At 38.6% G+C, this 16103-nt stretch overlaps 1 protein-coding gene across 1 annotated transcript in view; it reads right to left on the bottom strand.

Moving 5' to 3' along the window:
* LOC124622524 (aldehyde dehydrogenase, mitochondrial) overlaps window positions 1–16103 on the bottom strand; it is a 90753-nt gene that overhangs the window by 31530 nt on the left and 43120 nt on the right. Inside the window, exon 5 of the mRNA XM_047148256.1 lies at window positions 2882–3066. Coding sequence (XP_047004212.1) covers window positions 2882–3066 — 185 coding nt within the window. The remainder of the gene's footprint in view (window positions 1–2881; window positions 3067–16103) is intronic.

Genomic DNA, 16103 nt, shown 5'->3' with positions numbered 1-16103 from the left:
GACCTGGCAAATCCTGAATTACTGAAGACATATCTGCATGGTCAGATTCAAAATCCCAATGAGTCATTCAAAAATTTTATACAGACTCTTACCAAAAAATGTTTTTGTTGGAATGAAGACACTAAAATGGGAGGAGGGGGGGGGGGGGGCAGTCAGTGATGCCGTCATTGCTTTTAATGATGGCAACACTGGTAGGGTGAAAGTGCTACAGCATATGGGAATTAACCCTAGAGCAAACTGCATCAGAGAACTTGAATGGATGGACAAGGTTCACATTGATAAAGCAGAGTATGCAGCACAGTTGCCCACTAAGGACTTCAGAAAGAAGAAAAGAATTTGAAAAAGATCATGAGGATGATACACAGCATGGTGCAGGGTGCTTCTGAGTGACTAAAAATAAAAAAATTAAGCGAGTAAAGTCTTTTGAAACTTTAGAAGCTGTTCCTGAAAATTTACATTTTCTGTAGCATTTTTCCCTAAATCTCAGAAACCACTTTGAGTAGAGTATTCAAATTTTCAGGGAGTAATAACATACATATTCTGAGTCTATTGAACTAAAAGAAGAACATAATGTTATGTATAATTAAAATTATCTAGGATAACATTACAAAAAAGGGCACACAAAATTTTAACTGAGTAATTAAAAAAGTTTATTTCCGAAAGCAGTGGCTGAAATGCAATTACTGTTCAGTAGACTCAGAACATACAGTTTTATGTCCCGCATAAGTTTCATGTCAATGGCTACAGTGGTTCCTGAAATACCGGGAAGCCAAGTCACTAAATTTAACATTGTCGGGATAGGGCATACCAACTCCCCTTAATAGTTTACGTATAAAATGCGTGAGTAACAATCATCACAATACTCCGAGTCTTCTCCATTTGATGTTTTCTGAAATTACCTTGCAGTTTTAGTTTTTATGACAAAATATGCATTACGTGTGTGTAAATGTGGCATGAATACACAGATCAAGCTCTGCTATAGGCCTGCCTATTAGCACAACCTTTATTTATCATTCACATTCACCAAACATATCAGAGCTGCTGCCAAGTGAAACAACAAGCATAAAATTTTTGTCAGAGTGAATTAGTATCTTTGTTTATTTTCTCTATCGTAAGTAGGTTACACATCCATAGGGTAAAACCCAAGTTTCCCAGGATGAAGTGCAAACACCAGTCAACAGATGGCACATGGCACTGAATGTCAAATGCTACCATCAGTTGCTAGTTGACATAGTTACAGCTGAAATTTTAGGTGGATTCTGTGAAGTTGTTATTATGAAAACTGTGACTCCTCAAAAACTGATCTGTTACAGAAACGTGCTTTCTTGTCTGCCCCTACTGGGAAGGGAGCCCAGTTCAGTAGTGAGATGGAAAAGGAGTGGATGGGGAGATGTGAACGAAGAAGACTAGCCATTAATTGAAGTCATATTTAATGGTTCCCCAAAGCTTGACGCTCCCTGGTATGCCTCTCCAAAACATTGTAACAATGGGACATCTTCCCAGATCACTGCCATGCTTGCCATACATTGCTTAACCTAACGTGATGCCATTCAGCAATCCATGCTTCCCAGTCAAGGCACCACTCCAAATACATCCATCTGTGCTGTGGTGTTAATAGCAGCATATGCAGCAGACAGTAATTCTATAGTCCAGCTGCAGCTAGTTTCTCATCAGTAGTGCAAGACAATCCAGAACGTTGTGGAGTGTCTTACTTTTTCTCAGATGACAGGTGCAGATGTGAAGGCGGCATGATGTTCTTGGTGCACCATGTCAATCATCCTTTGTGATGGTCAGTCTTGGTTGACTGGAAACTTTCCACTTAGTGTGCCTGCCCTTGTGTTCCCACGTAGTCTCACACTCAGTCACTGAGACATCAGAATGCTTGACAAATCTGGATGTTTCACAATTCGACGACCTGGTCGAATGGAGTCTCACACTGAGACCACATCAAAATGCTGTCATGTGCTGATAATGTTGTCTCACATGAGTATGCACCATATTTGTGTCCTTCGCAGTGATTACTTAACATCTAACATTGTTAACACCCCTTATATACTCCACACACTTAGTAACAATACTATACAGGAACACCACCAATGCATTCTAGTAGCCGTACTACTTGCCATAGAGAATTGCAACTCTGATCACTTGAATCAGTGCATACACGTACAAAGTTACATTGTTGATCAGGCACGTCTTCTGGATGACTCATACTTTTTGTCAGACAGTGTATTCTGCTCTTAATTGTGCATGTATTAAACATCTTTAATGAGGGACATGCATTAGTGTCCACGAAAGTTAATAAATTTTAACATTTTGTAACACTGCCTGAACTCAAGAATTCAACAAATATATGTTGCATTTTCCACACAAGGAAGTGCATGAGGAAAATGCGTATTTAATAGATGAATAGATCTGAAATGGAGCTAGATGTATGTGGAATGGCGAACTGCTACCTTAAAGAGCACTTTGTCAATGTGTGCAGAATAATTTGAAACAAATGAGAGTTATAACAGTAAACGCAAGGAAGGAACAACAGGTTAAATGCAGAATGATGAAATGTTAAAAGTCACTAACACTAATAAAATGCTAAAGCATCAACTTTAGTGGCAACGGTAATTACTGCAACCAATTCTACAGGCTTTTTTCAGAAACAAAGTCATGGCCAATCCTCTTTAAAGCATGCTTATCTTTTGTGTGTGTGTGTGTGTGAGAGAGAGAGAGAGAGAGAGAGAGAGAGAGAGAGAGAGAGAGAGAGAGAGAGAGAGAGAGAGAGAGAGAGATATATATTTTGAACTTTATTCTTTGAACTATTTATTTTCACTGCATTATGATGTATCATTTGAAGATTAATGCTGGGTGAATAAACAAACAAAATTACCTCAGTAGAACCCGTGAAGGCCACTTTGTCCACATCCATGTGTTCTGCAATGAATGAGCCAGTTTTTCCATCACCAGGTACAACATTGACAACACCTGGTGGAAAACCTGCTTCCTTTACTAGCTGTGCTACATATAGTGCAGTTAGAGGTGTCTGTTCAGCTGGTTTCAGCACCAAAGTGTTACCTGAAAATTAAGTCCACACCAAAAACATTTTGTCAGTACAATACCACAAATGAAGAAAAATTAACATTTTCCCACCATCATTTGATAGTTTTAACTAGTGGGAAATTGAATGATGAAAGTATGAGATAACATTCACTGTGTTAAGAAACTTTTACTGAAACTGGTCTCAATATGGCTCATATGTAGTAATTATAAAGCAGCCAAATATTTAATAGTTACTGCACCATGTTGTGAATACTTCAACAACTTCCTAACTTTACACTGTTACTTGTAGCATCTCACAATTTCCAAGCCATTTGCTGTTTTTTGTCGTTTTTGTTTTGTCTTCAGACTGAAGATTGGTTTCCTGCAGCTCATCATGCTAGTCTACCACTACAAGCCTATTAATCTCTGCAAAACTTACATACCACCCCCCCCCCCCCCCCCCCCCACACACACACACACACACACACACACACACACACACACACTTACACTTGATTCTAGCTGATTTTTTGGGACAAGTCCTATCAGTCTATCACTTCTTCTAGACAAGTTGTGCTGCGAATTCCTTTTAACTCTATTTGATTAAGTGTCACTCACTTGTTAATCGATATATTCACAATCTTCACATTTCAATAGCTTCTGTTCTCTTCGTGCTTGAACTACTTAGCATCCACAGTTAGCTACAATGCAGAGACATGCGTTCAGAAAAGGGTTCCTAGTACTTAAATTGGTATCAGATGTTAAATTCTTCTTTTAAAGAGATTCTCTTCTTGCCATTCCCAGTTTGCATTTTATACACACACTACATCATCCACTGTTATTTATTTTGCTGCTCAAGCAGCAGAACTCTGACTAGTTTTAATGTGTTATTTCCTAAGCATTGTCTGATTGGTTACCTTCACAGCTCTCTAAATGTACAGATGGAATAATATCAGGAACAGATTACAATCCTTTCTCACTCCCTCCTCTCTAGTTATTGTTTCAAAGTGTTCTGTGATTTTCGTATTCCACTGCTCATAAAATTTTGTTTTCAATAGAAATACTACACAGAAGCATAGTAAATGGGCATTATAATTTGCTGGATTAAATGGGAAAAAAAATTAATTATGGAGGGGATGCAAGATGGGAGGAAAAGGATGTATGTGACACAGCAACATATCACAAAGGAAAGAAACTGGAGGAATATGATATGTGTCAAGGTGAAGTCATCAGAAGAGATGAAGAAAAAGGTGTTTAGGATAGGAACAAAGTGAGTGACAAATTTGTCATAAAATAGGAAAGATGAGCAGCCCTTTATTCCTCCTGCTTTAATCCAACTATAAGAGCTTCATAAGTCTTCTCAGGTGACAACCAATTCAACAAGACTGCAGATACTTCATTATCTAACTATCTGATATTCCAAATCAATTGCACTTACCTCTATTTGTAACAATTTAACAATTTTCTGGTATCAATAAATCAACATAGCCTCTCCAAAATTATTTAGGAAAAAGTCATAGTCTTACAGCAATAATATTCATTGAAACACTCTCAGGCTTTGAGTTGCTCCAAGTTGTTAAAATGTCTCGAGCTTTCATTCAAGTAATCCTTGGCCTTTGTCACCTGAGAATGATTTATGTTCACCTGCTAGCAATCAAGCTGGCAGACTGACAGCACTGGTTCCCATGGTATCACCATAAACAGGTATACATTGCTCCTCACAATTATGCACCAGCTTAAACATTGCCATTGATGGATCCCACATCATACTTAGCTGCAGATTACGATCTCAAGCTTACTGCAATTGAAGAGAATTTTATACCAGACATCGCCTTTATTAACAAAGCATTTTCTGTGGTCATTCTGTAAATACAGATACATATGTTTGTACACTTTGGTTGTTATAGATTAGAACAGTATTTTTTGCATGCACTTTACTTATGGTGTTTCTGACTCTTGTTAACATATTCAGCAAACCCCTGCTTTTTCCTTCTCTGATGGCGGAGGTTGAGCTGGAAAGAAGCATTGTTGTACATACACACTTGGCAGTTTGTCTTTTTGGACTTTCTCTTACACTGCATTGGCATTATGTGCACTTCACCTCACTCTAGTTACATGTGTTCAAATTAAGCACAGTATTACAGTGTTTGTTTTTTTTTTGGGGGGGGGGGGGGCAGAGGGAGAGGGGGGGGGAGGACCATAGGGAGATCTGTGGTTCAGATTTTGGGAGGACAGTGATTATAGGAAGAAACTGCAAAGAGATCGTAGGGGTGAATGTGGGTCACTTGGGAATGGGCATATGTATGTAGTTAATTTTTTATTAAGTGGCCTCTATATGAGGTTTGCAAATACATCTCAAACTCTGAAAAGCTGTTCAAAATATGAAGTTTAACCAAATTTGCTTAGCAAATTATATTGTACCAAAATAAATTAATGTACAAGTCAAAAAACAGTCCCACCAGTGCACAAAAAAACTAAAATAGGTCAGAAAATTTCACTATACAATGAAACCTGTCTCCATGCCAAAAAGCAAGCCCTAGATGGGGAGACATGCAAAGCACATCTTAATCTTATGACAGTTCTGAACAATACTTTGTTTTCTCCTAACTTGTTAGCGAGGTTGAAAATCTTACATATTCAGTGGGGGGGAACTGAAGATTTAAAGATTTCAAATTTACAAGCTAAATAAACACCTAATACGGGCACAAATTACATCCAGTCTAACAAAAACCACTTCCATCCAAGACTGGTAAACCTCGCCAACATTGTGTTTCATACGAAATAAATAAACTGCTTGGAAAGTTCTGAAACACAACATCACTACACAAACAAACAAAAAATAAATAGAAAATCATAGTTTAAGCAAAAATGCATTCTCATAAAAGCAAACAAATGAAACAAGTGAGACAACTATTGGTCTAAAAACAACATGATGAAAGGAAATTCAAGAAAATAAAACAATACAATATAACGCAATACCACATACCCCCTTGTAACATACATGTTTAAAATCTTATCGGGTAACTACAAATTATAGGAGGACAGAGCTATAAGAAACACCACACAATTGACTCAGTACATAAAACACACACAAGTTCGAGACACAGTCAACCTCCAGTCATTTGATGTAGAGAACATCTATCCAAACAAACCAAAACAGTGAACTCCACAGACCAAGATCTTAAGACACACAGTACACTTCCACATGAATACGTCAAAGAAACAATTGAGCCGCTAGAGATAATAAACAGAATAGACCTAGTTCCATTTCAATAATGAATTTTATGTACAAAGTGAAGGATTACAATGGGATACCAGTATCTGAAACCATAGCAATGATGTTTATGAACCATGTAGCACAGGTCATCTTTAACACAATGGTGCCAAATATGTACAACATCTTGTACTGGATTAGATACATGGATGATATCCTGTGCCAGTAGATGGATCAAGCAGCAAAATTCACCAGTTCTATAGTGACAAATTCTATTCATGAGAAGATACATTTTACATCAGAAAAAGAGCATAATAGGCAGTTAAATTTCTTACACATTAGCATGAAGATTCAGAACAAACAACCGCATCTGACTTAAACAAAAAACTAACAACAAGAGGCATTTTACACCAGACATCACAGCACCCAAACCTTCAAAGCAGGCAGCACTTAAATAGATGCTCCACTGACTAAACATGGTGCCATTAGACACAGTACAAATAACAAACAAAGGATACATAGGAAACATAGTAACAGAGCTGAACACAATAACATCAAGAACAGAATAGAGGTACACGAACACACACACACACACACACACACACACACACACACACACACACACACACACACACACACACACACACCCCTGGAAATACAATATAAATTTTGATCGGATGATGGCATGTGCTGCCTATGGGATAGTAAATTTACTGATATGACTTCAACATTGTCTGCTAACAGATAGTGTAGTGGCACAGCTACCACAGAGCCATCTGTGTCTACCCTGTAACAGGGAATGCTCACAGCCAAAAGGCTCAGTGTGGTGCAAATACGCAAAGCAAGTGGCAAACATGCCACTAACATACACTCTTGCTTCTTACAGCCACATGAGCACATTTGAAAGGAGTCAAATTGTGGCCTTCCAAGCAGTGGGCTGGTCTTTATGGAGAATTACCACAAGTCGGATGTGCTGCATCAGTTGTTCAACAATGCTGATATCAGTGATCATGTGAACATTCTCACACCTGTGTATAAAGTTCTGGACATCCACGCAGCACAGATTCCCGACACAATCACCTTACTGTAAGGGCAGAGGCAGCAGCAACCGATCATACAGGTACAATTGCACAGATAAGAGGACTTGTGAGCCCATATGTGTCAACATGAACTGTTGTGAAACAGTTCCAGTAGTGGGACTTTGGGCACCAACAACTCTAGCCCATCTCCCACACCTGCAACAGCATCGATATGCACGGCTCGACTGGTACCATCACAGGATCACTTTGAGGATGGCACGGCACACCATGGTCTTCAGCGATGAAAGCAGATTCTGCTAGCACACAAGTGATAGTTGTTTGCACGTTCGACATATACTTGCTGAGCACTGTCTCTCAAAGTGCATTCATCCGAAACACACTAGCCCCATCCCAGGCCTTCTGGCGTGGGGTGTGGTAAGCTACAACTCTGTTTCACCTTTGGTGATTCTGGAGAAGACACTAACCAGCACTCTGTACAAGCAGAATGATGTTAGACCTGTTATTTTGCCATTCTTCCAAAAGGAAAATGATGTTTTGTTCCAACAGGATAATCCTCACTCACACACTGCTCATGAAACTCAATATGCTCTGTGAGACATGGCAAATTCTGTGGCCAGCAAGATCTCCAGACATGTCTCAAATTGAGCATATGTGGGATACAATGGGACAAGAAGTGACTTGTGCAACTTGTCAACCAACAACACTTACAGAACTATGTGAACAGGTCGAGCAGGAGTAGACTAACAAGTCTCAGGGCAGTATTTGCTATCTGTATAACTGACTGGATGAGAGTCCGCATCCGTATTGCCACCCGTGGATGTGGTGTCACCGCCAAACAACACACTTGCTAGGTGGTAGCCTTTAAATCGGCCGCGGTCCATTAGTATACGTCGGACCCGCGTGTCGCCACTGTCAGTGATAGCAGACTGAGCGCCACCACACGGCAAGTCTAGAGAAACGTACTGGCACTCGCCCCAGTTGTACAGCCGACTTTGCTAGCGAAGCTACACTGACCGATACGCTCTCATTTGCCGAGACGATAGTTAGCATAGCCTTCAGCTACGTCATTTGCTACGACCTAGCAAGGCGCCATAGCAGTTGATAATTAATATTATGAAGCATGTACCGTAACGAGAGATGTTCTACAATTGTGGATTAAAGTTAAGTATTACATCATCTACCTACTTTATTTGCAATTCTCAAGATATTGTCCTGTTCCAGACCTCACGCGAGTCAGCGTGTAATTAAACGCGTGCATTTCGGCCACCTCTAGAAACACAGTGTTGGCTCTTCTGCCAACACTACAGTGGACACTGCATTATGTACTAAAATAGGTATTTGAGTACGGGTCCATACCTGGTACTTTAAAACCACTTGTGCTATTGATATGTAAATGTAATCATTTCATGTACTCCATACATACTATTGCAACAATAAATCTTGAGTGAACTGGAAACCTCTAAAACAGTATATTAATTTTTTCAGGCAGTGTACAACGAACATAGAAATATACAACAAATCATTTAACTTTTGCAAAACACTTACACCAATACAAATCTAAAATTACCACTAGAAACACAGATGTGGAAATCATAAGGGGACACAAAAAGCCTCACCTTAGAGGGAAATTACCACATTCAGGAAACCTAGACAAAAGAAACAACTTATAATTGATCAGACCAACCACACACTCAACTAATTGAGCACTTAATATACAAATACATATGACCAACACCTAGTGAGGACCCATACACTCTGCCGTCTCCTCCCAGTCTCTTTCCTATGACTGCTATCCTCCCAAAATTTAAATCACAACTGTCATCCCTCTTTTCTCCATCCCCCTCTCCCCCTTTCCACTCACATCCATGGTGGGACATAACACACACACACACACACACACACACACACACACAAATTATTATACATTATTAAAAAAGTCACAGGTTGACAACACCCACAACTTTCATGAAAAACAAATGAACAAACATAAACACTAATACTGTGATTAGTGTTGATACATGTAACTGCAGTTCTGTTTCCAAAAGTGAGGTGAAGTGCAAGGAACACCAGTGCAGTTTCAGAGAATGTGCAAAAAGCCAAAAACATGCTAAGTGTTTATGTACAATGAAATTTCTTTCTACCTCTGTCTCCACTAACAAAGAAGGAAAATACAGTGATTTGCTAAATATGTCAAGAATAGGCAGAAACATGGTAAGTAAATTACACGCTAATGAATACTGCTTGAATCTATAACAACCAAAATGTACGAACATATGTACTCATATTTACACAATAACCACAGAAGATGCTTTGTAAATGAAAACAAAATGTGTCTGGTGTAAAATTCTCTTTAATTAATTTTAGTAAGCTTAATAAAGAGAAACCAATGATAATTAGTTTTAACAGTGCTGCAGAGGATGAACATGCAAACAAACATATTAATCCTTACTTTGATTACACTATCCCAAAGAACTGTTTGAGCAATAAACAGTAAAGGGGCTGTATTTAAATTTGAACCTGTAACCATTTCCAAAATATATTAAGCCTTACCAGACTTTTTGGGGTAGTGTACGGCCTGACATGTCCTTTACTGCATTTTTTCACATTGCATACTATTTGTCTGATGTAATATTGCCCACACTAACAGGGTATTTTAAGAACACCAAGCAAGCATTCTCAGAGCTGCCACACCTTGTACTGTTAATAATAGTCAGATTTTCGATGAAGACCTGAAGATGGATATATTTGTGTGTTTTGTCAGAGGACAGCATGGAGTCACAGGACAGCTGACATGCTGACATGTTAACTTCGTTCTCTGCTCTTCGCTGTGTTCTTACTGGGTTTACTAGCTGAGATCACTTAATTCCTTTGATTATCATTATAGCTGTGGTTCTGAAGCCTATGGACAACCAGTCAGATATGGTTCTTTCACAGGTATGTAAGTTTCTATCACAGTGGGTTTCTGTGTCAACTGATGAGAGTTGAGGGTCTAGAAGTACAGAGCACAATTTGCTGGCATTCTGCACATGCTGTGGCAAACACATCCATTGTGTCTGTGCTGTACGAGGATGCTGATCAATTTAAGTCATCATTCTCAGGACCTGAGGAAGACAGACAGCTGACTGCCTGCCTGCCTGTTCATGAAAATGTAATTCACCTAATTGCACACCTAGAAATAAAACCAGTCACAATGTATACAGTTGGGAAAATATAACATGGAGACTTACAGTTTAATGTGGAATCCCAAATACTGTAAAATTTCATTTATGTGGAGGACTATCAGAGTTAAAAGAAGTGACGTTAAAAAATCCTGGAACTGATTAGAGTTTGAACCTAAGACATGGGGTGCATGCAAGGCACCTTCATAAATGACAGTTGTATTAAGAACAAATTCACACTTACTCTGGGAACACTGAATAGTGTCATTAGCTAGATAATTCTTCCACCACTGGGGAAACATCTGAGAAAGATGACAAACACAATTGGTCCTTTTAAAAACCAATAATTTTGATGACTTCGTGAAATATAGGACAACTGTTCAAAAGAGATTGTTTTTACTATCAGACATGTGCAAACAACATTTATGGGACATTTTAGCTTTACGAGAAACACACATAATGGTAAACTGAAGACCAAAAATTGAAGGGATGAAGATGGTATTAGAACAGTTTAATGAACAATATGGGAGTGCTATCTTTGTAAGGTCAGGGATGGGCATAAAATTAATTGTATCCTTGCATCACTTCCTGATTAAACTGAAAACTTTTTAAAAACCTCAGTGCAGCTAATGTGTGTTTCCCAGTTATTCTGCGATAACTGGAAGAGATTTCATTCATCCCATTATGAATAGGGATAGTTATAGTTTTGTTAATGGTGGTCATGAAGAGAGATCCTTTGAAACATTATTAAATGCCTTCTCTGAAAACTACCCAGAACACATGGTTTGGAATCCATCTCATGTTGGATATATATTAGATCTAATGGCAACAAATAGACCTTACCTCTTTGAGGACATCCACATTGAAACTTATCAGTGACTATGAGGCAGTTGTAGCAGTGATGATTACCAAAGTATCTCTAGAACTAGATCAAAACTCCAAAACCACCTCATGGAGTGGCAGATGGTACCTCTGGTACCACTAACTAATCCCCATTCCCTGTTACATATGCGAACAGCGTGTGGGAAGAACAATTGTTGGCATGCTTCGTATTAGCGCTCATGTCTGGAATCTTTTCCATTGAGGTCATTTCACGAGACATTTGTAAGGAAATAAATTAATTTCTGTCAGACTCTTCCCAGAAAGTACTCTGTCAATATCTCAATATTAAACCTCTGGACAATGCACAATGCCTCCCGTGAAGCATCTGCCACTGGAGTTTGTTGAGCATCTCTTAGCATTCCCACATGGACTGAATAATCCCATGACAAAGCACACTATTCTGTCTGATCTTCTCTCTTCATGCTTCCTATCTTCCTTAACTTTCCTTGTCCTACCCACAGTCACAGATACTATCACAGCCTTATGATCACTGACACCCTCCTTGACATTAACTAACACGAGACGTTTAGGTCTGTTGAAATAATGACCAGCCTTTTTAATAAAAAAAAAAATTATGATCAATACTGATTATTATTTCAAATTATCTAATCAGATCACTTTTTTTTTTTTTTCTTCAATTATGTTTTCAAAGATTATCAGGTTTGTTTGTTTCTAGGACGTCTATGATGTTACCTTCACAAGTTCATGCTCTAACTACCAGCTGTGAGTAATTTTTGGACTGGACATTCAGAATAAAGTCATGCAAATCCCTGTCTCTAGTACCATGTTTGATGGAATGATTTTTCTAATCCATACCTCGTAAGTTGAAGTCACCCCCTATTACAACAGCATGATCAGGAAAATTACTGACATTGTAAAAGTTCTCTCTGAAGTACTCTATCACTGACCTTTGATGCTTAACTTCGTAGAGATTAATTCACATTCAGAAACCATGATAACCTCATTAGATATTATATTAAAAAACAAAGATGCTGTGACTTACCAAATGAGAAAGCGCTCATAGATAGAGACAATAAAACACACACACACACACACACACACACACACACACACACACACACAAGTTTCAAGCTTTCGCAACCCATGGTTGCTTCATCAGGAAAGAGGGAAGGAGAGGGATAGACGAAAGGATGTGGGTTTTAAGGGAGAGGGTAAGGAGTCATTCCAATCCCGGGAGTGGAAAGACTTACCTTAGCGGGAAAAAGGGACATGTATACACTCGCACTCACACACACATATCCATCCGCACATATACAGACACAAGCAGACATATGTCTGATGGAATGCCTGCTTGTGTCTGTGCGCGCGCGAGTGCGAGAGAGCGAGTGTATACATGTCCCTTTTTCCCGCTAAGGTAAGTCTTTCTGCTTCCAGGATTGGAATGACTCCTTACCCTCTCCCTTAAAAGCCACATCCTTTCATCTTTCCCTCTTTCCTGATGAAGCAACCATGGGTTGCAAAAGCTTGAAACTTGTGTGTGTGTTTTTTATTGTGTCTATCTACCAACACTTTCTCGTTTGGTAAGTCACAGCATCTTTGTTTTATAACATATTTTTCCCATGTGAAATGTTTCTTTCTATTATATTCATTAGATATTATCCAATTCTTTGGTGCAATAAATATGCTGCCCATTGGTGATTAACCCATCCTTCCGATAAATTCCAATCTTAATTTGGGACTCCATTGCTGTTCACTTCCAGTTTCAACCAACAATCCAAGGAGCCAGTTCTCACTTTCACTTTCTGCCCAGACACACGCAGACCCACCATAGTCTGCCACTTGGTCTTGAGTGAAAAGGAGACCAATCGAATGCTGCGCATCTGGAGTCCCAGCAAAAAATGTGTCACCATGGGATTCCAACAGCACCAAAGATGTCTTAGGTATCATTTCTGGTGCCCGTATTTTGCCATAGCTTTGAGCAGTAGCCAAAAGTCTGTCGACTACGCCAACACAACTTCCATCTGTTTACGGACAGTGGTCAATTTCCATTGTGTCTAAAGACAAGAACAGTCCTTATCTACACCATACTGTGTAAAACCTGTATAGAATCCCAAAAATATGGAAACAAAGCAGTCTGCATTAACTGAGAAATAATGAGCTCAGCCCAACAAAACAGAAAATTACCTTACTGTGGCATTACTGAAGTTGAAATGTAAAAAGATAAAAAAAAGAGAAAAAAATCTACTCTGTAATTCTCACTATTGTCTAAGATAAGAACGACAATCTCTTAAAACAGAATTAATTTTTGCTGCTGATAACAGATGTATCAACAGTTACTTGTCATTAGAGACTCCGATTTCACAGAAGTTACTGCAACAAATAAACATGGAAACTGAACTAAAAGACGCACAAAGAACTATATGTTCAACAAACTACATAAAACAGTTGTGTCACATCTCAATCAGGAACCTGAAACCTTTAGCTCAGAACAGGAGCATGTATAGTAACTATGACTGAAGCCAAAAAGAATAGTTGACCACGCACTGGACAGGTATGTACATGGTAGAGCAGTTCACAATAGGAGGAACCTTTTGTCATAGTCACCATAAAGAAACTTCTTAAGAAACAGAGACTACTTTATAATATGTGTAAAACAAAGCATACGACTATAGATAGGGAGATACTAAATGAAACGCCTTTAGCTGCCAAGACAGCAATGAAGCCATATATGACTATCTGAGTACAATACTGTCTACAGACCTTTTATCCAAAAAAATTCTTGTTATATGTAAAGTTAGTGTCTAAACACTCTTAGGCAAGACAAAGCTGAAATTTTGAGTAGCAAGCATTTTCAAATGTTCTTTTACAAACAAAAAACACGAGAACTGCCCCAGCTTCATTCCCGTACTATTGAAAAGATGAGCAGGATAAGATTACTGTCAGTGGAAGTGAGGAAGAACTGGAGTAGTTAAAAATGAACAATGCTCCAGGACCCACTGGAATTCCTATCAGGTTCCATAATGAATGTGTGGCTGAGCTAGCACCTCTGAACTGTAATCTACTATAGATCGTTCGAACAAAAAACTTGCCGAATAGGTGGAAGAAAGCACAAATCACACCTCTTTACAATAAGGAAGTGATTCACTTGGCGTTCTTCCAATATCCTTCACATCCCTATGTTGTAGAATTTGGAACATATAATCTGAGCTCAAACATAATGACTTTCATGCCACGCAGTATGGATTCTGAAAACATCGATTATGTGAAACCCAACTCGCACTTTTCTTATGTGACATATTGAAAGCCTGGTATGATGCAGTCCGATAGATAAAATATTTCTGAATTTCCGAAAAGAATTTAATTCAGTACTCCATTTATGCTTATTATCTGAGGTATGAATTTATGGCATATCAAGCAAGATCTGAGTGGACTGAGGATTTTTTTGGCAGGGATGATTCAGCAAGTTACACTGAATGGAAAGAGATCAACAGATATAGAAGTAACTTTGGATGTGCCCCAGGGAAGGGTGTTGGATCTTTGCAGAGGATATTAACAGTAACCTCATACTTTTTGTAGATGATGCAGTTATGTTCAATGCAGTAACACCTGAAAAAAAAAAAGCTGTACAAATATAAAGCCAGATCTTTGCAAGATTTCTAGCTAGTGTAGACAATGGAAATTTCTTTAAACATTCAGAATGTAAAACTGTGCACTTCAAAAATAATAAAAATGTAGTATCCTATTGACTACAATATCAGTGAATCTGTCAATTCATACAAATACCTGGGTGTAACAATCTGTAGGGATATGAAATAGAACAAATATATAAGGGCTGAGTAATAGGTAAGGCAGGAGGCAGACATTGATTCATTGTTTGAATACTGGGAGATTGCTTACAAATCACTCATACAAACCATCCTACAATATTGCTCAAGTTTGTGAGAACCCATACCAAACAGCTCTTACTCACCTGATTAATTGCAGCATTAGAGAAAACATGTATCCAACGGTTCTAAAAATGAATGTAGTGAAACCAGTGTATAAAAAGGGAAGTAAGGAAGAAGTCTCCAACTATAGACCAATATCATTAATTCCCACTTTTAGCAAGATATTCGAAAGCATTATCCTTTCTCAGCTAAGTGCCTTTTTCACAAAACATAAACTGCTTGTAGATTCGCAGCATGGCTTCAGGAAAGAGCTAAGTGCAACCACAGCAGTTACACAGTTCACCCATGAAGTTTACTGTCTGTTTGACCAGAAGATGCAGACTGCAGGTATATTTTTGGACCTGGCAAGAGCATTTGATATGGTAAACCATAGGGTACTTCTTAAAAAGCTAAAATATTTTAGTATTGGGGATCAAGCCATGAATCAATCTTCTAACCATGTACCTGTTGAATCTTAAGCAAAGCACTAAATTGTCATACAAACTAGATAATAAAATCATGAATGCCCAGTCCACCAGTGAACCTGTATTACAAGGTGTACCACAGGGCTCAATCCTTGGACCGTTTCTCTTCCTTATATATATTACAGACATTGCACAACCCATCAACTCTCATATTGTAAGCTATGCAGATGACACGTCAATCTTATTCTATGGGAGCAAATCTAAAGAGCTAGAATCTCTTGCTACTAGTGGTGTAACAGAAGTAACAAAATACTTCAATGATCAGGGACTTAAGGTGAATGCCACCAAATCTCAACTACTGACATTTAAAACAGGCAGTTCTCATCACAACAATACAAATAGTGTGCATAATCTCTCTGCAACAGAAAATGGTAACTGTAAATTCCTGGGTGTGTGTGTGTTGATGA

Source organism: Schistocerca americana, chromosome 7 (genome assembly GCF_021461395.2).
Source record: "Schistocerca americana isolate TAMUIC-IGC-003095 chromosome 7, iqSchAmer2.1, whole genome shotgun sequence".
NCBI lineage: Eukaryota > Metazoa > Arthropoda > Insecta > Orthoptera > Acrididae > Schistocerca > Schistocerca americana.
The sequence above is the reverse complement of the archived record's forward strand: the minus strand, read 5'-3'. Positions and strand labels throughout refer to the sequence as shown.